The 26,490-nt window shown below is 42.3% G+C and overlaps 1 protein-coding gene across 1 annotated transcript; it reads right to left on the reverse strand.

The window, feature by feature from the left end:
* Positions 1-1,845: 1,845 nt before the first annotated feature.
* Positions 1,846-12,642, reverse strand: PRXL2C (peroxiredoxin like 2C). The gene is made up of 6 exons (XM_026518690.4): positions 12,307-12,642; positions 11,812-11,880; positions 10,903-10,956; positions 10,638-10,743; positions 5,957-6,088; positions 1,846-3,423 (listed from the first exon to the last, which is right to left on the reverse strand). Exons 1-6 carry the CDS (start codon positions 12,514-12,516, stop codon positions 3,296-3,298), a joined length of 699 nt encoding a protein of 232 aa, XP_026374475.1. The 5' UTR covers positions 12,517-12,642; the 3' UTR covers positions 1,846-3,295.
* Positions 12,643-26,490: the final 13,848 nt, after the last annotated feature.

The raw sequence follows: 26,490 nt of genomic DNA on the forward strand, positions 1-26,490 counted from the left end.
GATGACAAAATTCTGGAGATGGATAGTGGTGATGGTTGCATAATACTGTGAATATACTTAATGTCACTGAACTGTACACTTAAAAATGGTTAAAATGGTAAATTTTAATGTATATTTTACCACAATAAAAAATGTTTTTAAAAATTTGCTTAACTATGGTATCTATTTTGACTGACAGCTTGGACACAATTATAAATTATACGTATATACAACAAATTCCAGGTATACTCTGCTGTATAGGCTTTTAAATTTAGTATGAACATTATTTTTATCACAATAAGTTATCAAATTTATATAATACTGATACAAAACTGGCATCTTGTAACGATTTTCAAAGTTTTCTGCTAATAGTAAGCCAGCATATGAATAGCTGCCACTCCACTTTTTATATGCGTACAAGAAAACTTGGAATTGAAAATGAGCAAAATTAATTTAAAAGAACTCTGTTCTAAATGAAAAACTAGGGGCACCTGGCTGGCTCAGTCAGTAGAGCACATGACTCTTGATCTCAGGGTTCTGAGTTCAAGCCCCATGTTGGGCATGGAGCCTACTTAAATAAATAAATGAAAGCTAATTTTTCACAGAATGCTGTGTAAATGTACCTTCTGCAACTGCGTATCTTTATTTTCTGGAAGACTATTCTTAAAATAACTAGTAACTTTGGAGTAGATGATGTTGCTTCTTTAGAAAGCTTGTCTCTCAGTTTTACATGGTCCATGTTATTACTCTGACCCCAGTGGTATATGGTAATATAAATAAGCATTTTATGCAGCTTATCAATCTTCTTGAGAGACCAAAACATTTGCTTTTTAAATTAAACATGCACTTTCATTTTATTAAATTGTCGTTGCCTCAGTGGTTCATTGTAGAAGCCTTACAACACTTCCTCCCTGGGCTCCTTGGTCCATGGATGGATCTGACTGTGGTGCAGTTGTAGTTCTCAGGAGCCCCAGGAAGTCTCAGGTCTCAGGCATAGGTCACAGGCCGTACTTCACGCGGTGGTCTTAGTTTTAACTCTCTACTGCACAAGGCCCTTGCGTTGGCCAAGGAACATTCCTGGGATGAGCACAGACCTCAGAGCAGCCCACAGCTTCAGGGCATGGTCATCAGCCCTTTTCTGCTTCTGCTTTTGGCCCTGGTGATTTCCTCACTTTCTTATTAAAAGTTCAGCTTAAAGAAAAAAAGACGTTTCTTCTCTGTGAAATGGGCATGATGATGATGTCAATTCCATAGCGCTACTGTGTGTTGAGCACTTGGAATACTACCTGGCCAATAATTAGCACCATAAAAGTGCTAGGTGGTATTCTTCTAATATATTTCTATGTATTATTGTAGGAAGGTTTTTCAGAACTTTGAGTCTAGTACATTATTGGGTACCGAGCATGTTTATATATTTCACAGTACCTCTGAGAAATGATCTTTGTATTGGGGCACCTGCGTGGCGCAGTCGGTTAGGCAGCCAACTCTTGATTTCTGCTCAGGTCATGATCTCGGGGTTGTGGGATTGAGCCCCTCATCGGGCTCTGTGCTCAGTGTAGAATCTGCTTGTCCCTCTTCCTCTACTCCTCTCCCCCCAAATCAATCAATCAATCATTTTTTTAAAAAACATTTTTTGTATTAAATATGTTTGTTTGGGTCGGCAGTTTACCACTGCACTCTTTGTATAACTGTTTCTCCCTGAAGCCACATAAAGAACATTTATGTATCTTAGAAAATGTGCTATATATTTATAAATATATAAAGTTTTGTGTAAGCTATGATTTAGCAGTTTTAAATCTAAAATCAGCAACGGGATCTGGGTCACCAGTCCTTCCTTACTATAAAAAAACAGCAGCACAAAATTGCTTAAGTTTAAATTTCATGAGAAATTTCATTTTTATTGATTAAAAATATGATTATGTATATATACACAAACATACATTAAAATATTTGGATACTTGAAATATATTTGTGTGTGACCTCATATACTTGATATAAAAGTTTATAAGTTGAAAGCAGTATATACTTGCTAATAATTACCAGATTTTTATCTTACTGTACTTTTCATCAGAATTTCTGGGACACTTCCCAACTAAACCTATTAATATTCTAGAAAAATAAAAGATGACAACAAAACACTAAATAAAAGCAATCCGGCAACAAAACCGGTATACATTTAAGTTACAAAGGGTTTTTTTTTGTTTTTTTGTTTTTTTAGTTTAAACGATTCTTAAAATTCTTTCAAAAAGCACACTGAAGCATATTTTAAATACATATCTTAAAGACATAAGACATTTTTTGCTCCTTTTACTCCTCCCTGCAAAAATCTTAGTGAAATGGGTAGTGGGTGTGTGGTACAAGATGCTATGAATACAGGCTATGCAGAAGGTTTGGCTTGCTGTATTTCCTCTGAGTAAAGCAATGCAGATAAGAGACATGTGGACAGCAGCCTATATAAATGCAACTGTGTGGAACTTATTATGTAGCAATATATTCTTCATATAATTTTTTTTTAAGATTTTATTTATTTATTTGACAGAGAGACAGCCAGAGAGAGAGAGAACACAAGCAGGGGGAGTGGGAGAGGAAGAAGCAGGCTCATAGCGGAAGAGCCTGATGTGGGGCTTGATCCCAGGACCCCGGAATCACACCCTGAGCCGAAGGCAGACGCTTAACGACGGAGCCACCCAGGCGCCCCTTCTTCATATAATTTTTAAAGAACTTTTTCTGGACAAAAAAATGAATTATGCTCATTATAGAATAGTTCGGAGATAAAGAAAAGCATGGAAAAGAAGATAAAGACACCTGTAATCCTACCACATAGAGGTACCTACTGGCAAAATTCTGGTGTGTTTATTTCCTATCTTTTTTCCTAAGCATACAAAAATATAAACATATAAAAATGATCATATCATTTACGGAATTTGATATCCTGCTTTTTTCACTGGATACAATGGTGGTGAGTTGCTTACCTTTCTGTTTATATGTTCTTCAAAAGAATTTATTATTTTAATGGCCAACAGAATAATGTAAATAAAGAATGGTATTTCTAATTTTATAGCTTTTAAAGTTTTATATAAATAAAATTTTATTTTACATAAAACTTTAAAAGCTATAGAATTATAAATGTATGTCACATTTTTGACAACTGACGCCTCCCAGCATGCAATAACTGGTATGTGGTCGCTTCCTGTTTTCATAACTCCTCAAAGGCTGGGAAAAGCCAACAAGTTAGATGCTGCACAAGGATACCATACTCTGAACATTTCAGGTCATATCCCAAGGGTCCATTTGAAAGTGACAACAGTCTATACCATCACACATGGATAACTGAAGGTCTGCTTGTAAAGTACACATGCTTAACTCCTACAAGCTGTAAAACAGAGTTGATGGGTTTGTGATCCAACCTATTTCTATCACGGTGTATAAAATGGATGTTGTTACCTAGAAGAGAGTAAGAATAAAAGGCAAAGGTTGGCATATAGTATTATTCATTAGATTTATTGCTTATTAGAATCAAGGAATCTTTTCAACTTTTAATTAGTCTAAAGGGAAAAATTAATTGCCTGGAGTTCATAATATTCTCTATATAATGCCCTAATAATTTTTAATTAAAGTAATAAAGCATGACGAGGATTATGGTTAAATAAGAATACTTAATGTTTTATGAGATCCAAGGGGAAAGATTCTTAAATTATAACCTCTATTAGGTTTTATTAGATGTAATTAAATAAAATGTCCTGTCAGACAGGCAGAATATGGAACTAGCATAAATATCAAGCTGGAAAATCACATCTGTTTCTTAAATGTAATAATGGAATAAATCACTTGCTTCAAAAAAAAAAAAATTCACTGCCAAACACTGATTTAATAGGCTATCTGCATTATAACCATAGACCAAAAGAGGCTGAAACATCAGGGCACTGAGACAGTCCGTTATAACACACTTAGATGTTCACAATCCTTTTATCTGCTCAAACTAAAAAGTCATAATTTATAGGCCTAGGGTCTTTTTTACTTTGATTCTTGGATTCAAGACCAGAATTTTAACTTAAAACATAAGATTAAGTAAATATTATAAGAGGTGTGTTTTTGGGCGCCTGGGTGACAGTCGGTTACGCATCTGCATCGCTTCTCGGCTTTTTGGCCAACATCAAGTGCGGTTAGGCATCTGCCTTCAGCTCAGGTCATGATCCCAGAGTCCCGGAATCAAGCCCCACAGCAGGGAGCCTGCTTCTCCCTCCCTCTGCCTGCTGCTCTCCCTGCTTGTGCTCTGTCAAATAAATAAATTCTTAAAAAAAAGGGGGGGGGCTTATTTTCTGCATTGTACTTACCTGCTGTCTACAGTAATCACTGTAGATTTAATATCGTAAATTGGCTTATTTTCAAAGAAGGCAAAATGAAATACAGGTTTAACCACAAAAAGCTTCTATAAATAAGTAAACCCAGCTCTTTCCTTAGAGGAGCTACATTTCTTCCAGCAGGTAGTATCAAAATATTCTTCTTACTATGTAAGTTGGCAGACAAATGATGCTCTCTGTGTGCTCGTCACTCTTACACACCTGAACATGTGGTCAAATGATGCTGAGATGTGGAAATTAGGGTCTCAAAACTGGTCTGAAGGTGGAAACAAGCCATCCAACAATATGGCTCAAGGTCATTCAGGGCTAATCTAGAGGACTAATTGTCATAAAACAGGGCTTCTCTTTTTTTCCAGTCTAACTGGTATAAATTCACAAGAGAGGGAAAGAGATTAAATTACAGGTTTTAGCTAGCTAAAGTGCTCCATCTGCAGAAAGCCAAAAAGCCATAATGCTGGGTCAAAAGCCTCCTTCTAAAGATTTTTATTAGACGTGTGGAGTTTATTAAAGTAAATGTTAATTTTATAACTCTTAGAAGCTATGCTCGCTAATGTGGACAATTTTAAAGAGGAAGAAGAACCCAGAAAATCTATTTACACTTTAGTGATTTACACTGTTATATGTGAGTGCCTGTGCCTGACTACAATACTTGACCATGGTAGAGATCCAACATTTAACCATTTAGCAGTGTGGAGCCAAAGAAATTTCAGGTGGTCCAAAGTGATCAATAAAGCTATTAATACTATGTGGCTTATAGTAATTGTTACTGAATGAGCTGTCTCTGGAGCTGACTTGCTTTCTGACACTGAGCAAATCTTCTAGCCTTGTTAGATGTAAGTAACTGGATGGATTCTTGTATTGAGGGGAAAAAAAAAAAGACGACAGACTTGATGGTTTGTTCTATGTGGAAATGTTCAGTTCCATGAACTTTAAAAAACAGATTTATTTATTTTAGAGAGAGAGCACGTGAGTGTGGGAGGGGAAAGGGAGAGAAAGAGAGAGGATCTCAAACAGCCTCCCTGCTGAGTGCAGCCCACACAGGGCTCCATCTCACGACCCTGAGATTACGACCTGAGCTGAAATCAAGTATCTGGCGCTTAACCAACTGAGTCGGCCAGGTGCCCCTCTCTTCCATGAACTTTGTAAAAAAGATTTATTTATTTATTTTAGAGAGGTGAGGAGGGGCAGAGGGAGAGGGAGACAAGCAGACTCCCCGCTGAGCATGGAGCCTGACATGGGGCTCAATCCCAGGACCCTGAGATCTGCATGACCTGAGCTGAAATCAAGTGTCTGACACACAACCGGTGCCCCTCTTCTGTGAACTTTTTAAACAGTTTTGTAGACATATACAATTCACCAAACCACCCTGACTTTCCTGTCCCAAATACCTGAAATCACTCAGGCACAGAATGATGAGCACATTACATCCAGTAAACAGACACCAAAACACACAGAAGCCTTTGAAAACAACGGTGACCCCTCCAAGCACAGAACTGTGACCAACACAGCATCAAATTGCCATTTTTACATGGTATCTATTTTATAAAGGAACTATGTGGCCTCCTAACTTCTAAAAGGTACAAAAAGTGCCAGTGGATCTGGGCTTTGATCCTTACCTGGACCTAAGATGAGGGTTCCACCTTGCTGAGCAGGGTCTCCTTGAAAATCAAAAAGAGGGCCAGTCACTGCCCTCCACAGGCTCCGAATGCTTCCTGAGAGTATATTTGATTTTATATGGGGGCTCTTTCCTGAAATATTGGGAATCGTCTTTAAATATTATCATTTTATGTTCAATTAGATATCAGAAGCTAATGTTAGTGCTTCTGTAAAACATTCTTTTTTTTGAAGTACAGTTGACACACAACGTACATCAGTTTTGGCTGTAAAGTAGTGACGCCACAGCTCTGTACCTGGGCCAGGCTCGCTGCAGGTGTGGCTGCCATCCGTCAGCATGCAAGGCTACTACCACACCACTGACCGTATTCCCTGTGTTGTACCTTTCATCTCCATGACTTACTCACTCCATGACTGGACGCCTGTACCTCCCACTCCCCTTCACCCATTTTTGCCCATTCCCCTTAAAATATTCTCTTCTCGTGTGTTATCTTACGTTCAACTTGTCTTCTTTTCTTCCTTCAAAGAAAGGTTTCTCAGTCTTTCACTACTGACATGTTGGACTGCGGCGTCTTCGTCCAGTGCAACACAGGGTGTTGAGCGCCATCACCGTCCCGCACACCCACTAGATGCCACAGTGCCATCCACTAAGTTGTGACAAACCAAAAATGTCTCCAGATAACGCCAAATGCACCCTGCTTGACAACTACTACTTTAAAGAAGTGATGATCTACCCCAATCATCCGCCGCAGAAGAATGTCCGCTACAGACTTCTCAAACTGAGAGTGCTTCCCCCATCTTTTTTTTTTTTTTTTAAAGATTTTCAGTAATCTCCATACCCAACATGGGGCTCGAACTCACAACCCCAAGATCAAGAGTCACAGGCTGTACTGACTGAGCCAGCCAGGTGCCGTTAATGCTTTCCCTTTTAATACATCGTTTACCCTCTGTTTAATCTCTCACCTACTAATACGTAACTACAGTCCTTTTCAAGAGACACTGTGGCACAGACTACCATATCCTCATCAAAACCCATTTCCTCTTTCTGGGCCCGCAGCTAAACTACATTTCCAGTCTTCCTGGCAGTTCGTTACGGCCACGTGACTACGTTCTAACCCGTGAGTAAAATGATACGGGCCACTTCCAGGCCAGCTCCTTAAATCCTCCATGTTCCTTCTACAGTCTTGGAAGCCCTGGGATGAGAATGACAGAGCCACGAGATGAAAGGGGCCTGGATCCGTCCGCCTGTGTTCCTGTCTGTATTGCTGCTCGGAGGAAAGGCATCTGAGGAGATACACCCATCTTGAACAGAAAAGAACTCCCCGCTACCGTGCTGTGCTGAGACTTCGGGAGCTGTCTGCGGCAACAGCTACCCCAGCTGCCTCTCCATCTCTCCTTGGCTGTCAGCTTTTCCATCTCCTTTCCCACAGTGACTAATACTTCACTTCCGCTCCCTCTGAGCAAGGGACCCGCTCTCTTTACCCTTCTTGTAACTTATCTTTCTCCTATCCCTGCCTTGTATGTCTTGCTTTTGGCTTTTTATTTTGACAGTTATGCTGCCTTTAACCTGCCTCAATCCTTAGTATTTCCAGACACCTATCATTTCCCTTCCTCCGACTCTTCTGTTTCTTTCACGTTTTTATTATGATGGACATTTATCTTATGAAGAAACAAATACAGGCCCATTAGCTTAGAGAAATGAGTAAAAGACTAAATTGTACTATTTCCTAGGATTCTATGTCTAAAATAAATATTCAGAAATCCAAACTATCTCTTCATGTCCAAAGAAGGGGTCGTTTAATATTTCTGAAATTTTAGAAATTCAATTGAAGGAGATTCCGTGACCTAGAATTTAACAATCTTTGCTTCAAACGAAATCTAATTTTACCCACATGAATTTAGTTCTTATGTATAAAACTCCTGTTTTTCAGTCTTTTTTTTTTTTTTTAAAGAAGATTTTATTTATTTGACAGAGAGGCAGTGAGAGAGGGAACACAAGCAGAGGGAGTGGGCGAGGGAGAAGCAGGCTTCCTGCTGAGCAGGGAGCCCGACGTGGGGCTCAATCCCAAACCCGAGCCAAAAACAGACGCTTAACGACTGAGCCACCCAGGTGCCCCATGTTTTTCAGTCTTCTACAAACCCATTACTCCCTGGCATTGAAGGGCTTTATTTTCTTATTCTTTGTCTTTATAAAATGTCCATTAATTTAAAATGATTATTACATTTTTTAGTGTCTTAATCTTCAAGTAGGACTATTCCGAGACTGATTCTGAGATGTCTGCAATTTTTTCAAAGAGGAAATTTTAAAACATGATTTTATGAGAAAATAATATTTTCTGGTTGGAAATACAGTACTTTAACACAGGTCACAGTAGTTTAAAAGGTTTGAATATACATCCTCTAATAATTATAAGCATATATTTTGTTTAGAATTCACCTGTTTTCTTTGCAGTTCTGTATTTTTATTGCGCCGATGACCCGTGAGGTGCTACTCAGGTGAAACTCACAGTTTAGACCTCAAGTGCTAAATGAGAAACAACCTGCACATGCCGGGACTATTACAACACAAACAGTCTACCAGTAAGTAAGGCTCACAATGTATACACTGCAATTTCCTATACCAGGGAGAAAAAGGAAAGAGCACACTCTGTGTTTATGCCAGCTCATCATTAGTTTTAATAAAGTTTAGGTTGCTTTCCTTAAAAACGTCAGTAAAGGGAACGTGTCAACTCCATGTCATAAATAGCTCCCGACCCTTCCCCTCTTCTCCATCTCCACTTCCAGGCCTGTCATTTCTTTCTAGCCTATTACTACAACCTACTACGACTGTATCACTGGCGCTGGTTTGGTGAGTTCCAATTACTCATCCACACTGGACACATGACTATCACTTTGCCACTTCAAACGCTGGTAGGACACCCCCACTCCTCCAGAACAAATCCAAACTCCTTGGCATGTCACCACAGACTCGGCCTGAATTAGCCGCAACCTGTCCCTTGGCTCACACCACCAGTTCCCCAACTGGCTAGACTCCGGCCTGACACAGCGACCTGCACTTCTCCAACAGTCACAGTTTTTCATGCCTGTGTGCCTTTGCATGTGCCTCCTGTGAGCAGCACCCTTCCCAGCCTCACTTCACCCAGCTAACTCCCTTCACAGTGGCCTTAGATGACACCTCCTTTGAAAAGCCTTCCCAGATTCTTCTCTCCCCTCGTAGTTCCGGCATAGGTATTCCCAGTATGTGCTCTCTATTACAAGCCCTTAAATTATATTGTCATCGGCTGTTTGCTTCTGTCTCCCAGAAGAGAGTATGAGTTTCAGGATGGCAGGGGCTGCTTATCACTGTCCTCCTGGGAGCTTCCAACAAAGTGGGGATTACAGACAAGAGCTCAACAATATTTGCTGAGAATGAATGATTTGAGTTCTCTAAACTGGCGTTTCAGAAGCCACTTTTTCTACCTAATACACACAGAAACAGTTCACCTAAAGCTAACGAAGCTCTGTTAAATAACAAAGAACTGCATTAAAGGCAGGGAATGTGGCCCATATAAAGACAAACCCTCAAACTCTTCAACTAACTACACTATCTGGCCACCGTAAGGGCACTAATAGAGTATATGACAAAGTACAAGGTGCTATCCAAGTACAATGAGGGAAGGGAAGGAATAACTTCTGCCGGGGGGGGGGGGGGGGGGGGGGGGCTATTAAAAGCCCCTTTGACTTGGGCTTCAAATGAAAACTAAGATTTCATCAATTAAAGAACTTAAAGTATTCAAAGCCACAGTGTTAAGGTAAGAAAATATATTGACTCAAGCAATATTTAATTACATTTCAATACATTTAATTACAAAAGTAAAATGTATTCATTGTTAAAAATACAAAGGCCACTTTGCTAACTTCCATACCTTAGAGTAAGCATGGCAATATCTTTTATTTTTATTTTTTTATTTTTTTATTAATAATGATTTTTTATTATATTATGTTAGTCACCATACAGTACATCCCCGGTTTTCGATGTAAGGCTCGATGATTCATTAGTTGCGTATCACACCCAGTGCACCATGCAATATGTGCCCTCCTTACTACCCATCACCGGTCTATCCCATTCCCCCACCCCCTCCCCTCTGTAGCCCTCAGTTTGTTTCTCATAGTCCATAGTCTCTCATGTTTCATTCCCCCTTCTGATTACCCCCCCTTTCTTTATCCCTTTCTTCCCCTACTGATCATTCTAGTTCTTATGTTCCATAGATGAGAGAAATCATATGATAGTTGTCTTTCTCTGCTTGACTTATTTCACTACACATTATCTCCTCCAGTGCCGTCCATGTTGTAGCAAATGTTGAGAACTCATTCTTTCTGATATGGCAATATCTTTTAAATTCTTTTTCATTACACACACACACACATACTCTCAATCTTTAAGAAAATGGTTTTTATTTCCACAAAAATAGAATCATACCAAAAACACTGTTCTGCAACTTGCTTTTTTCATTCATAGCCTTCTATGTCATTACACCCAGGAAATGAATCTTTGAGGGTCTGGTGTATCTGGCCCACTTACTAGAATCATAAAAATGCTTTTTATGCCTGATTCATGAATTTACCATTTGCTTCCCTATGCATACATACACAAATATGAAAATGTACCATTAGCGTTTTCTGATAAGACGTGTCATGTCTTACCTGAGGAGGCAATTTCTTCACCTCTTTTCATTCCCAATTTTTTATAAATTTCTCTCTCAGGATCAACATAGATTTCATGAGAATACCCAGTCAGTTTGCAGAAAGGCTAAAAAAAAAATTTGGAATTTGTATAAGTAAAAATGAGAGAAAAGTAATGATAACCTACCTTTATTTTAGCAAATTTAACCTACACTTCATGGTTCAAATAATTTTTATGTCTGAAACAGATTAAATTTGTTAGTTTCTCAATTTCTGATATATTTACCTCGATATGATGGTAGGATGACTGTCCAATCACTATTAGGGTGACATCTGCTTCCTTTCGGAGAAAAAAGGGACAGGTACATATTACCAGAAATTATATATGTTTTACAAAACTTCCCCTGTCCAACTCTTTTGTTCCATTCTAATGCCACCTATAGGCTTCTAGAAGAATGGAATAAACAGCAAAATTGTGTGAGTCAAAGCAAAGCAATGTATGCTAAAATGTTCAGTTAATTCAGTCGATACCTTGCTACGAACTTCAAAATAATATAGTCAATAATTCTCAAAAAAATTCTCTATGCTCCCCCCAAAGGCGTACACTATAAAAGAATAAAAATTACTTAAATAGGGTTAATCAGTTTTATTTTTTCACATCCCAATTAATAAGGCCTGATGAAAACATTTTAGTTTTATAAAGGTTGTCCAATTCCTTCACTCAGAAGCTCACCTGGGGACAAATGTGTATGTGCCTGAAAAAGAACATGTGTATGTGGTTGTCACAGGAATGTGGAAGGTACATCCTAACATACACAAATTTTAACCTTTAAGATATATTAGTATTTTCCTATAATGAGTGATTATTTGGAATGTTATTTAAAAATACGGGAAATAAAATATTAATAATTTCTAGCATTCGTGCTTTTGGTCATTCTCATTCAACGTTTGCAAATAGGTTACTCACATCAAAATTATTATAGTTAGTACGTTTATAAGCAGGCAGTGGTGAATAAAGTAGGACAGAAAGAGATCTCTAACGTCTCCCTCTCTTTTGAAGGTGCTGGCGAGATGTGTGGGAAAGTGGTAATCTGGGTTTGCGGGGGTCTGTGGCGGAGAGCGTCGCACTCGGCCCCTCACCCCATCGGGCTTCTTGGACATGACAAGCGTTGCTGCTCACGCTCGGGGCACTTACTTGTAAAAAACTCTTGGGGATTTTGGCCAGATCTTCTACGTATTCCTTGCAAATGTAACACAGGAAATGCTGAAATCCCAACATGGCAAAAAGGACAAGTTAGCAATTCCCTCCGGCTTCAGACAAGACCAAGAACTTCGTTACGCGTGACGCTAAGGAACGCCGCTCCGAGCGCGTGGAGAAAGGCAGGACGGGCGCCCGAGGGGGGGTGAAGCGGGGCCGCACCCACGCCCTCAGGCCTCCTCGTTTGCGGGGAAAACGGACTCGGCTCGGCGGGCTGTTTTCCGTTCCTATTAAAGGAAGCGAGGAGCTGTTCGCGTTCCGGAAGCCTCCAGTGGACGGCAACGGGACGGGCCAGGCCCAGCGGGACCGCACTCCCGGGCGCTGGACCTTTCCAAGGACCCGGTGTCCCCCCCAGCCGAAGGTGCGGGGGCGACCTCCACCCCAGCCTGCCGGCCAAGTCCCTCCTCTGGCCGCCCCGCTGCCCGCGCTCACCCGCACGAAGACTACGACAGCCCGGCGCTCCCGGAACAGCGCGCCGAACGGCACCTGCCTTCCGGAGGCGTCCAGCACCGGCAGCTCGGCCACCGCTGCGGCCAGGGGTTGCCCGCGCTCGGGGCCGCTCGGGACTGCGGCTGGGGCGGCGCGGCCGCTGACCTGCCGCGTAACCGGGGCGACGGCGGGGTCGGCCACGACGCCCTGCATCTGTCCGCCCGGGTTCGCACCCCCTGTGCCCAAGCGGACCGCAGAGGTTAGGCGAGCTGGTTCGCGGCCGACGTGGGCGCGTGCGGCGGGGCGATTCGGGAGGAGCACAGGACGCAGGGCGGGGCGGAATGGGGGCGGAGCGGGGCGGGACGCAGGGGGCGGAGCTGCGTAGGGGGCGGAGCTGCGTGGGGTCCTTACAGGCCCGGCCGAGCTTCGCCGTGTTGGGGCGGGGCGAAATCTGGGCGGGGCGCAAGCCGGGAGGGGCGGAGCAGAATGCGGGGTGGGGCGGGGCGCCACCCGGGAGGGGCGGGGCGGGGCGGAGCGCAAGGAACTTTGCTGAGCCGGGTTAAGTACCGCCGGGGCGCTGGGTAGTGGTCCTGGTTGACGGTTCTGTGCGAGCACTAGTGTACATACCATGGACATTTTAAACATGCCCCCAAATTGAAAGAATTGTACAGTGAACACTCCTGTATTGACCATTTAGTTGCTACCAATAATTTTTACTCTGTCATTTTTCTATGGATTTCTCCACACTTGAATGAGTTATTCCTGATTGTCCGCCTCTGTTATTCACGCCCCTATGAAAATATGGGACATTTTCATCACTGGAGAAAACTCCTTTAGTTCCCACTCTGTGTGTGTGTGTGTGTGTGAGAGAGAGAGAGAGAGAGAGAGAGAGAGAGTTATTTAAATATTTTTGTATTAAGTCTTGGAACAAAGTATCACAGACAACGAAAGCTGAGATGCATAATTTCAACCTCTTTGGGCAAGACAACCTATTTTTTTATTATTAATTTTTGTATTTGAGTGTTGTACTGGCACACAATGTTACGTTCGTTTCAGGTGTGCAACACAGTGATTCAACGTGTTTAAACCTGCTGTGCTCACCACAAGGGCAGCTACCATCTGTCAGCATACAACCGTATTCCTTACGCTGTGCCTTTTATTCCTGTGACTGAATCGTTTCAGAGCTGGAAACCTGTATCTCCCACTCCCCTTCACCCATTTTGTTCACCTACTCCCTAATCCCTCTGGGCAACCATGAGTTTGTTCTGTGTGTTTATAGGCCTGAGTCTGCTTTTTTATTTGCCTAATTGTTTTATTTTTTTAGATTCCACATATGAATGAAATCGTATGGTATTTGTCTTAGTCTGACTTATTTCATTTGGCATAATACTCTTTATTTGTGTCATCATTAATGGCACGCTCTCGTCCGTTTTTATGGCTGCATAATATTACCTTGTGTGTGTACACCCCATCTTCCTGATCCATTTGCCTACAGACGAACTCTTAGGTAACTTCCAACCTCAGTTCCACTTCTGGTTGTTGTTTTTTTTTTTTTAACATTTATTTATTTATTTTAGAAAGGGGGAGGGTCAGAGATAGAGGGAGAGAGAGAATCTCAAGCAGACTCTCTGCTGAGCATGGACCCCTCCCCCCATGCAGGGCTCGATCTCATGAACCTGAGATCATGACCTGAGCTGAAATCAAGAGCTGGATGCTTAACTGCTCAGTTCCGCTTTTCAAGAGTCACTATAATAAACCTAATTTAGGGGCACCTGGATGACTCAGTCGGTTGAGCCTCTGACTCTTGATCTCAGCTCAGGTCTTGATCTCAGAGTTGTGAGTTCAAGCCCCACGTTGGGCTCCATGCTGGGTGTGGAGCCTACTTAAAATACATAAATAAACCTATTTTAGAAATGTACTAGATTGTCTCAAGAGTCTTCCCTCCTCCCCGATTTTGTTTTTTTAAGATTTTATTTATTTATTTGAGAGAGTGAGCAAGAGAGAGAGCATGAGCAGGGTGGAGGGGTGGGGGGAAAGAGAGAAACAGTCTCTCTGCTGAGCAGGGAGCCCAATGCAGGCCAATCCCAGGACTCTGGGATCATGACCTGAGTAGAAAGCAGTTGTTTAACCAACTGAGCCACCCAGGCGCCCCTCCCACAGATGTTTTTTAACTAAAGCTATTTGCCAGACTCCTCAAGTGAGATAACCCACCTGTGTGTGTGTGTGTGTGTGTGTGTGTAAAGGTGGCCTGGGAGAGACAATGGAGTTAGATGACTTGGCATCAGTTTTGTAGACGTCTCTACCAGTGTGAAAATGAGTAAAGGACACCTCGCTTAAAATGAACCCCAGAAGCACTGAAGGGAAAACTTTCATGCACGTACCACTCCTTGCAGCCTGTGTAACCAGCAGGAAGAAGGAGGGTAAGTATTATCTTGACAAGAGAGGACACTTTTCACATAGGAGTTTATCTCCTGCTTTTAAGACAAAGGAAGATCCCTCTCTGCCCTAGCAATGTGCTAACCACTGCCTGCAGCCAGTGACAAACCTCAACCTCTTCTCCAGCGAACTTTTGTTGAAAACGAACCGCCCAAATTTTCCCTAAAACCTAATATAAGCTGACCTTCCCTTTGTTTCTTTAGATGTGCCTGTGGTTTGCCACAGTTTGGCCCAAACTGTATTTCCTCTGCTATTGCCGAGTAAACTTGTTTTGCTGGTCAAATAACCGGTGGTTTTATTTTTGAGGTTGATGCCATGTAGTGTTTTAGGCATGCTTCCAGTTCCACCTTAATTTCTCCTAAGGCAGGCTACAGGCAGGCATAGGGGAAATGAGGAATTTCTGCAGCCTCTAGGAGACCTACCTGGCCCTGGACTTGGAGGTTAATCCTGCACTGAGGTTTTTCACGGGTGGTGACCATGCGTCCAGAACTCCTAGGGCAGGGCCCTATAACAGTCTTCGTCTTTATAAGTTCACCCACGTTTGTATCTGGATCTGCAGTGCAGAAAATGTGATGCTCTGCTGTATTTGTCCAGCTGAAGCCCTGCAGAGTCACCTGCATCAAGGGCAGAGCGCTGGGGAAGTGTGTGCGACTAATGTCTGCCCCAGAGTGCAAAAGTAGCTGATCCTGAATCCTCTGGCTTTCATTTGTGTGAAGATGGAGACATTGTTGGACACATATCTAAGTGCTCTCAGTTTGAGAAGCCCCGTGGCAGGTGTAGACGTTTTAAAGCAGAGATCTCTTGCTAAATCAAGATATAGGTGTTGGGGGGCCACAGTGCCCTTATAGGATATTTTAAATATTTGAGGAAATAGGCATCCGTCTGACATCTTGCCTGTGAGTAGAGATAATTCAAGATTTGACATTTCTTTCTACTACATATCTTTGCAAAGCTGGGTTTTCAACAGTTGTGATAAAAAGCTAGAACCACACAAAAATCACTGCGGACCAGGAAGTGAGTGAGGAGTGGTGTCCAATCTGATTTCAAGGTTTGAGAAGTTGTGTAGTGCCCAACAGGCACACGCATCCTAGAAAGAAATAAAAATATTACATTTTCTTTTCATTTATAGGTATACCTTCAAAAAGCTATTAAGTTGTTCCAATACAAATACTCAGGAAGTTGTTTGGGCCTAACTTCTAAACAAAGGGAACCGATACGAATTTCTTTGGGCCTAGGGTGCTGTGAACCAAGAATGTTTGGGAACCTCCACATGAGACCGCCTGCTCCTTGCCTTGTGCGGCATTGTACTATCTTCACAGAAGGGGATGAGGCCTGCCACGTGCTAGGCCTCTGTGAATAGTGTTTGGTCGGGGAACACGGTGAGGGATGGTGGCGCAGGGACGGTGCTCACCAGGTAGCGTGGATCCGGTGTGAATGGGAGCAGGGCAGTCAGAGTGCTTCACAAGACTGCTGTGTCCAACCGGTTGAAACAGGCAGGGCAGAGCTCAGAAGACACGTCCAACTGCAGGCTGGCTGGTCCACAGAAACCCGTCAACCTAACACCCAGCCAGTTCTATTCCCATTCAGATTATTCCAGAGACAAGCCTCACATGACTGTAGATATTCGGATTTCCTTGGCTTTGTTTCTTTTTCTTTCTTTTTTTTTTTTTTTAAAGATTTTATTTATTTATGTGACAGAGAGACAGCCAGCGAGAGAGGGAACACAAGCAGGGGGAGAGGGAGAGGAAGAAGCAGGCTCATAGCGGAGGAGCCTGATGTGGGACTCGATCCCAGTACGCCGGGATCATGCCCTGAGCCAAAGGCAGACGCTTTAACGACTGCGCTACCCAGGCGCCCCCTTGGCTTTGTTTCTAACCACTGACTCTAACAATAATTTTCACAGTGGTCTCCAAAAACAGCTAGTCAAAGCTCCCCAAAACTGCCTGGTTGAACCCAGGTATCTGTTAATAATTCAACTATTCTAGCCCAGCTGGAGAACCCTGTCCTGCCACCTTCTGGTTATTTGGTGCACTGCACACTTTATTTTAAAGCATTTGTTATAATTATGATTAAATAATTGTTTCTTGTCCATTTCTTTTTTTTTAAAGATTTTATTTATTTATTTGTCAGACAGAGAGAGAGAGCGAGTGAGCGCACAAGCAGGGGGAGTGGCAGGCAGAGGGAGACGCAGGCTCTCTGCAGAGCAAGCAGCCCAATGTGGAACACGATTCCAGGAGTCTGGGATCACGACCTGAGCCAAAGGCGGACGCTTAACCGACGGAGCCACCCGGGTGCCTCTCTTGTCTATTTCTTTTTTTTTTTTTTTTAAGATTTTATTTATTTATTCGACAGAGACAGAGACAGCCAGCGAGAGAGGGAACACAGCAGGGGGAGTGGGAGAGGAAGAAGCAGGCTCATAGCGGAGGAGCCTGATGTGGGGCTCGATCCCATAACGCCGGGATCATGCCCTGAGCCGAAGGCAGACGCTTAACCGCTGTGCCACCCAGGCGCCCCATCTCTTGTCCATTTCTTACATAGATTATAAACTCCCTGAAAACAAAGTCCATGTCTACTTTGTTCTATGTGTCTCCAAAATCTATCACAGAGCCAGATATATAGAAAGTACCCAATAAATACTCATGAATGGGTGAACTTCTTTTTGCTTGTCCGTAAGCTTTCCCCTCTGTACTTCCCTCTCCATGTACCCAACCTCCCCTTTCCCCAGCCTTTCCTCTCCCTTCTCCCCAAACATACCCAGCTGAATTCTGTAACTGTATCTTGGTCTGAAAATAGAACATTACTAGTTTATTCATCTCTGCCACTGTCATGAATGCACCCCAGTTTTCCTGAAACAAGGAATGTAGCTCCCAAGAGAATTCATCGAGAAGTAACTTAAGCAGGGGGCACCTGGCTGGCTCAGTTGGAGGAGCCTCTGACTCTTGATCTTGGGGTCGTGGGTTCGAGCCCTGTGTTGGGTGTAGAGATTACCAAACCAAACCAACAAAACAAAACAACTTTAAAAGAGAGAAAAGAGAGATGCCTGGGTGGCTCAGTTGGTTAAGCGTCTGCCTCTGGCTCAGGTCATGATCCTGGAGCCTGCGTTGGGCTCCTTGCTCAGTGGGGATCCTGCTTCTCCCTCCGGCTGCCCCTCCCCCTGCTTGTGCTCTCTCTCCCTTTCTCTCTCTCTCTCTCTCTGACAAATGAATAAATAAAATCTTTTTTTTTACAGATTTTATTGATTTATTTATTTGACAGAGAGAGAGGCAGTGAGAGAGAGAACTCAAGCAGGGGGAGTGGGAGAGGGAGAAGCAGGCTTCCCGCTGAGCAGGGAGCCCAATGCAGGGCTGGACCCCAGAACGCTGGGATCATGACCTGAGCCGAAGGCAGCCGCTTAATGACTGAGCCACCCAGGCTCCCCGAATAAATAAAATCTTAAAAAAAAAAAAAAAAAAAAGAAGTAACTTAGGCTGAGGGGAGAAGTTGGTGCCAGTATAGCACATCAGCCTTTTGACGAGGACCTTGCCTAGAGAAAGGCAAAGGTGAAGGGCTTTGTTTTGCTTCCTTTGTCTGTATGCTCCTAAGAAAGAGGAAAGTGCAGTAAAAAGCTATCTCTGAGGGGAGCCTGGGTGCCTCAGTTGGTTAAACATAACCACCTCTTGATTTCAGCTCTCGTCATGATCTCAGGGTTGTGAGATCGAGCCCCCCCTCAGGCTCTGTGCTCAGAGGGGAGTCTGCTCGTGATTCTTTCCCTCTCCCTTTCCCTCTGCCCCTCCCCCATTCACTGCTCATGCACATTCTCTCTGTCTCTCTCTAAAATAAATAAATAAATCTTTTTTTTTTAACTATCTCTAAAAGGCAACTTTTGGGTTTTATCATTAGCTGTTAATTCTTAGTGTGAAGAGAATGCAATATTAGCAAGGTAAATGAAATACACAGCTAATGGAGGAATTTAGAAACGATGTGGACCCATGGAGGTCAGGAATCTGACCCTGTGAGGGTGCCTCACAAGTTAGCCCAGTTCCCTTCAGACCTGGTCCAGTTCACTGACCTCATGTCCAGGCTTCATCCCAGCAGGGGCTAATGGTGCTTTCAGCTCATTCCTTCCAGCAGCTTTCTGTGGAGGCTGTCCTGTGTAGAGGAGAAACATTCTTCCTGAGCCACTTCTTCAGGTGGCGGTGAGAATCAGCTAAGGAATGTACGATGTTGGTCTGTAAACCATAAAATGTCCTGCATTTGTAAGGTATTATGATTACTACAGAAGAATTCTAGAGAGGCGCTGGCTGGCTTAGTGAGTAGAGAATGCAACTCTTGATCTTGGGGTCATGAGTTCAAGCCCCACAATGGGGATAGAGCTTATGTTAAAAAAATTTAAAAATAGGCACCTGGTGGCTCAGTTGGCTAAATGGCTGCCTCAGGGTCATGGGATTGAGCCCTACGTCAGGCCCCTTGCTCAGCGGGGAGCCTGCTTCTCCCTCTGCCTGCTGCTCCCCCTGCTTGTGCCGTCTCTCTCTCAAATAAATGAATAAAATCTTTAAAAAAAATAATAAAAAGAATTTCTGGAAAGCTTTGCAATCAGGAAAGAAGAAAGGGAAAAAACTGGAACAATCAATCTCTAGATTAAAAAAAAATTGAAGTACATTCGTAAATACCTGGCCAATAGTCTTCAAAGGTGTTAAAGGTCATAAAAGTCAAAGATCAAAACAAAAAGTTTTATTTAATTTATTTATTTTTAAGATTTTATGTATTTATTCAGAGAGAGGGAGCAAAGGCAGGGGGAGCGGCAGGCAGAGAGAGAAGCAGGCTCTTTGCTGAGCAGGGAGCCCAATGTGAGACTTGATCCCAGGACCCAGAAAATATGACCTGAGCCAAAGGCAGACACTTAACTGACTGAGCCACCCAGGCGTCCCAAAAACAAAAAGTTTTAAAAAATGTTCCAGAGTCTAAGTGATCAAGAAAAAAGTATGGGTGCAGCCACAAATGATGACCACAGAATATGTCTTATTCTGGTTTCATGTGGTTACTCTCAGGTGTATTTCTTTTTTCAAAGTATTAACTGCAATGTAGTTTCCTTTACATTTTAAGGACACAAACTTTTTTTTTCTTAAGATTTTATTTATTTGAGAGAGAGAGAGAGCACATGCACGAGTTGGGGGGAGGGGCAGAGGGAGAAGGAGAAGCAGGCTCCCCGTTGAGCAGGGAGCCAATGCAGGACCCTGGGATCATGACCTGAGCTAAACGCAGCCACTTAACCGACTGAGCCGCCCAAGTGCCCCCAAACTGTGTTTCGTATAAGCCCCTTAATTCCTGTACTCAGGATATGACAGGCAGAACTAGTTACACCGTCAACCAAATATTTACTTCCCTATGTCAGGCATTGTTAGAAACTAGAAAGATTAAGATAAATAAGACAAACCTAAGGCAATGAGCTAACAGTCAGAAAGATAAACTCAAATAGTTGTGATGAAGAGCAGTAAATTTTACAGCAGAAATATGAATAAGTATCATGAGAACTTATCATTTACAATGCTCTTGGTTTCAAGTAACAGAAAACCTTGATTCAAACAACAAAAGCAAAAATCAGTAAGTGGGACTCCATCAAACTTTAAAGGTTCTGCAAAGCAATAGAAACAACAAAATGAAAAGACAATCTACAGAATGGGAGAAAATATTTGCAAACCATAGATTGCATAAGGGATAAATATCCAAAATATATAAAGAACTCAGAACTCGTGAACAAACAACAATTTCAATTAAAAAAAAATATAAAGGAACTAAATAGACAGTTTTCCAAAGACATCCAAACGGCCACCAGGTACAAGAAAAGATGCTCAACATCATTAATCATCAGAGATATTCAAATCGAAGCCACAAGTAGCTGTCACCTCATATCTGCTAGAATGGCTATCATCAAGAAGACAAGAAATAACCACCGTTGGTGAGGATGTGGAGAAAAGGAAACCCTTAATCAGCGTTGGTGGGAATGTAAATTAGCACAGCCACTGTAAAAAGTATTATGGAGGTTCCTCAAAAAATTAAAAATAGAACCACCGTATTATCCAGCAGTTCCACTTCTGGTATACAACCAAAGAAAATGAAAACAGGATATTCCATGTTTACTGTAACATTATTTACAATTGCAAAGATATAGAAACAACCTAAATGTCCACCAATGGAGGAATGGATAAAAATATGACATATACACAGTGATATATTATTCCGCCATGAGAAAGAAGGAAATGGTGCCATTGGGGCAACATGGATGGACCTTGAGGATATTATACTAGAGGTAAGTCAGACAGAGAAAGACAAGTTCTGTAAGATACCACCTACAAGTGGAACCTAAAAAATGCTAAACTTGTAGAAACAGAGAGTAAAATGGGGGTTACTGTCATCTATGCATCCCTTCCCTGCCTCTGCACCAACCACGGTTCTTGAATTCAGCCAAGAAAGAATCCAGAGCCAAACTCTGGATAGCAGTTACAGAGAAAGAACACTCTTTGGGCACCTGGATGGCTCAGTCAGTTGAGCATCTGACTCTTGGTGTTAGCTCAGGTCATGAGATCCAGCCCCACATCGGGCTCTGTGGTTATCATGGAGTCGGCTTGAGATTCTCTCCCTGTCCTTCTAGCCCTCCCCCCCCCACTCTTGCGCATGCTCTTTCTCTCTCTAAAATAAATAAATCTTAAACAAAAAATATTGAAAGAGAAAGAACACTTTCAAGATGGGAGAGCAGGCAGGCCCAGAGGTGGTAACTCCACTGGGGGTCAAGGCTATCTTGTTTTTTTATATTTGCATGAGTTATAGGTCATAGCTAGGGTGGTCTCTGAGGTTGCCTCCAGTTATTTAAGGGACTTCTACTACTTGTTGGGAGGGGAGGTTTTGGCCCTATATGGTCTTTATTGGAGCTGTCATGGCAGCCATCCCCCAAAGAGGTGGGAAGGTCAAAACTGCAAAGTAATTGTACTATAATGAAGCTATAGGTTACTGTAGGGCAGCCTGTTACAGGGAAGAACGCATGCATATCCTCCAGGGTCTATCCTGGCTGTTTGGAACTTAATTTCTGCCCTTTTCATTAGTTCAAAACCATTTGTTCCCTGCTCTTATCTAGCTGCCTTATTCCATCAGTACCAAGCCTGGAGGGTGGAGATAAGAGAGTTTGTTTAAGAGTACAACCCTGATAAATAAGTCTTGGAGATCTAATGCACAGTACAGTGAGTATCGATAACCATATTGTACTATAAACACCAAACTTGCTAAGAGACTAGATCTTAATTATCCAATCACCACAAAGAAGAAATGATAATTATGTGAGGTGATAGATGCACTAGCTAACACGACAATCATAATGCAATAATAAATGTATCAAATTAACATGTTGTATACCTTAAATTTACACAACGTTATATGTCAAATATATTTAACTTCAAAAACCCACATTTTTTAGACAACCGGAAACCATAAACTGGGTTTTAGATGGTATCAATGAATTATTGTAATTGTTAGATATGGTAATGTCAATGTTATTATGTGTTTTGAAAGATCCTTATCTGTTAGAGATATATATTTTTCATAGGTAAAACAATATAATGGTGTAATTTGCTGTTTGCTTCAAGTTATTCTAGGTAGGCCCCCACCAAAAAAAGGAAAGGAAAGAGAAGAAGAGATGAAGCATGATTAGTTGTCACCATCTAGACCCCAAGACCCGACCTTCACTGCCCACCTGCTGGTACTCACGGATCCTTGTCCTACATTTTTCCTTAAGCTCTTCTTTCCAGTTTACGTCTTAACTCAGACAACTAGAAATCAAACCCACCCCTCGACTGCCCTGACAAGACCTCCAGGCCTCCCAGACCAGCCAGACCAGTTTGAGCTTAACCCCTGACACTCCTGCGCAGTTGGACCTTGGAGTGATTGACAACTACCTTTACCTCATTATAATACTAAAATCTCTGCCAAGGAGGAAGACAGGCCTCATTTACATAACATACAATGTGTGTATAGCCGTGTTTCCTTAAGATGCGTGCACGACCTTTTACCCACCGCTACATACGAGGACCGAGCTTTCCTAATTTAAATATTCATCCTAACCCTAAGTAAAAGGCATCCATCGCCCTTGCTTGGAGAGTCATGGCTTTGGAACCCAACCCCCGTGATCTCCTTATTTGCTGCAAATAAAGTTTTCTTCGAGCGACAATTCGACCTGGTGCAGTTTCTGACTCACCAAGGAGCAAACTCACCTTGGTTCAGTTACATAGTGGTAATTTTTGAAGGTGCATGATGGTTAAATGTGCATTCATTATACTATTCTTTCTTTTATTTTGTATACTTGGGATTTTTCACGTTAAAAATTTAAAATATTGGGGCACCTGGGTGGCTCAGTTGGTTAGACTTGACTCTTAATTTTGGCTCAGCTCATGATCTCAGGGTTGAGATCGAGCCCTGACTTAGGCTCCGTGCTCACCGGGGAATCTGCTTCTCTCCCTCTCCCCTACCCTCTGTGAGCATACTCTCTTTCTAAAATAATAAATCTTTAAAAAGAGAATGGTTTAAAATATTGCTGCATAGTTTTCCTAGTGATGTAGATGTGAGTGGCCTTTCTTTCCTTCTTTCGGCTATCAGAAATAACATTTGAGGGGCGCCTGGGTGGCTCAGTCGGTTAAGCGTCTGTCGTCATGTCTTCAGCTCAGGTCATGATCCCAGGATTCTGGGATCGATTCCCGTGTAGGGCTCTCTCTGCTTCTCCCTCTCCTTCTCCCTTTACCTGCCACTCCCCTGCTTGTGTGTGCTTTCTCTCTCTCTCTGTAAAATAAAATAAAATAAAATAAAATAAAATAAAATAAAATAAATAAAATAAAATAAAATAAAATAAAATAATAAAATAAATAACGTTTCAGTCAGCCTTTTGCAAACACCAGTTTTGAACTGGGAGAACATATGCCCAAGATAAATTGCTGGAAGTGGAGTTTCTGAATGAGAGAATGTGCTTATTTTACATGAAGGCTATTGCCAAGTTTCTCGTGACAGAGGTGGTCTTCAGCGTTCCTATTTCCCCATCCTCTTGCCAGCACTGAGTATTAGTCAATTAAGATAATTTAAAATGTTCACAAAGAGTGAGGTTATTTCTAAACTTCTAATTCCCTATGGAGCTTATGTGGGATTTAAAATTGATGTCTCCATCCTCTTTCTTGTTTGGGAGTCATCAATTTGGGACTTCAAGGAAAGAGCACGTGTGTTTACAGTGAAGACCTTTAGCCAGAGGGAATTCAGTACCAAAGCCTCTGGCCTCTAGAAAGGGAGCTTTTGGGGGCACCTGGGTGGCACAGCGGTTGGGCGTCTGCCTTCGGCTCAGGGCGTGATCCCGGCGTTATGGGATCGCGCCCCACATCAGGCTCTTCCGCTATGAGCCTGCTTCTTCCTCTCCCACTCGCCCTGCTTGTGTTCCCTCTCTCACTGGCTGTCTCTATCTCTGTCAAATAAATAAATAAAATCTTTAAAAAAAAAAAAAGAAAGGGAGCTTTTGGATTTCTGGTAATAAATGTATGACCCGAGGAGAATAAAAGGCTGATGGATAGCACTGACAATGGGCAAATTGCCAGAGAAAGACGTGACTGCATTCATTACTAGCTGTCTTCTGTAAGCAGACATAGATGTGCAAAAAAGAAGACAGTTGCTTCTATTTTGACAACTCTAATTAATTACTGATATCAATAGATTTAAAGTTTTCTTTGACATTATTGCTGTTATGGTTATATTTCATGTGAAATCTGAATTATAGATTAGACAATTTAATTTTCAAGTATAAAGAGACATATGATTTAGTCATTGTTATTTTAGCAGAGCAATGAACTCGGACATCATTAAAAAGTAATTTTGTAGTAGCCATGCACCAATGCAGAAATTAGAAAGGATTGTGGAGGGAGCATCAGTACATGACTGAATGAATGAGAGACTCAGGCATAAAGCACCTGTGACCGTTACAGATTTATTGCCTCCCAGCCCCACATTAATCCTTCAATATATGCTCTTTGATACTGGACAGATGTCCTTCAAGCATCTCTCATTTACAGTGAGCACAATGTTAGGCATTTTCGGTAGAGGGATAGGGAGGGGTCGTGGTTGAAGGAGGAAGGGGTTCTCATGCTGTTTCCAGCTCTTGCATGTTGGGTCAGTGAGGACACTGGGTAGATCTCTTCCCTGTCATGTGCCCAGGGTATGCATTTCTTCAGCAATCTTGCAGTCCTGGCCTGATCAAGCCTGGCCTGATCTTTCTGCCCCGTGCTTGACATAGAAACTGCCCAGAAGCCCACTTGCCTCCATCAGTGGCCCAATTCCTCACCTGCACCACAGGCAGTTCCCGTCTCTCCTGTCTCCACTCTCTCTGCGGGCCTGCACATGGCCTCCCTGCAGCCCTGGCCACCCCTGCACACTCATGTCTTTGATTGTCACCTGTGCCCCTCCTGTCCTCTGGAGGGCTGCTTCCAGCTTGCCCATCGACTGCAGACCTTTGACATTGACTGGCCTGGGGGAGCTAGCAAACTTCTTTCCCTGTTATCCTGCCTGCTGGACATCCCTGATATCTCTGACATCTCTGACATCCAGCCTAGGCTGGACTGCATCTTCTCCAATGAGGTCTGAGCCCTGGATTTGGGGAAGGGGCCCATTCCAAGTTTGTCTTCCTTGGGTACTATTTTTCAGCCATGTTTTCCTTATATTTTCTAGTCACAAATTAATCAGAGTTTAATAATTTTTTATATTAAACTTCCACTGTTGAACCTACATTGTGGTTTCAATCTCCTTGTTGGGCCCAGACTCCTTGTTGGGCCCAATGCCTTAGGGACTATGAGCGAGGAAGGGTGAATATGAACTATTTCTGTCTTGTTATTTAAGGGTGGTCTGCTAGTATTTGGTGGTATAACTAAGAAAAATGCTCTTCGTGTATCCATGGTTTTAAATAGAACCAAAAAACACAAATTGGAAAACACATGCACACGGAGATGGTGCTGCATGTGAATAGGGTTGCCAGTATGAACCGTTTTGTTGCCCTAGAAAAGCCTCCTGCCCCAGAATACCCTCTGACAAATCCAAGAGTAGATTTGATTACCCAGAATAAAGCTCCAAGGGGGATGACACAAAGGATGTGTAAATTATTTTTTGATTCCTTAATTTTTCTCCTTACTAAAAATTGCAATAAATGCACTTAACATAAGGTTTACCATTTTAAACATTTTTAAGTGTACAGCTGGATCGCATTTAATATGTTTGCATTGTTGTGCAACCATCACCACCGTGCAGGATTTCTTCATCTTCCCAAACTAAAACTCCGTACCCATGATCCAATAACTCCCCATTCTCCCCTCACCCCAACCCCTAGACAACCAGCATTCTACTTTCCGTCTCTATGAGTTTGACTGCTCTAGATATCTCATACAAGCTCAGTCATACAGTATTTGTCCTTTTGTGCCTAGCTTATTTCATTTCACATAATTTCTTCACGGTTTTTCCGTGTCGTAGCGTATGACTGGATTTCCTTCTTTTTTAAGGCGAAATGATATTCTACAGTATGTATATATATCACCTTTTATTTATCCATTCATCTGTTGATAAACATGAGGTTGTTTTCACCTTTTGGCTGTTGTGAATAATGCTGGTATGAATGATTCATTAAATTTTTAAATGTTATATTAATCAATATATTGTATATATTAAGAATTAGAGATTTATTTTAATAAATTGACACATGGTTGTGGGGGG

This window comes from Ursus arctos, unplaced genomic scaffold, assembly GCF_023065955.2.
Source record: "Ursus arctos isolate Adak ecotype North America unplaced genomic scaffold, UrsArc2.0 scaffold_33, whole genome shotgun sequence".
In the NCBI taxonomy this organism is placed as follows: Eukaryota; Metazoa; Chordata; class Mammalia; order Carnivora; family Ursidae; genus Ursus; species Ursus arctos.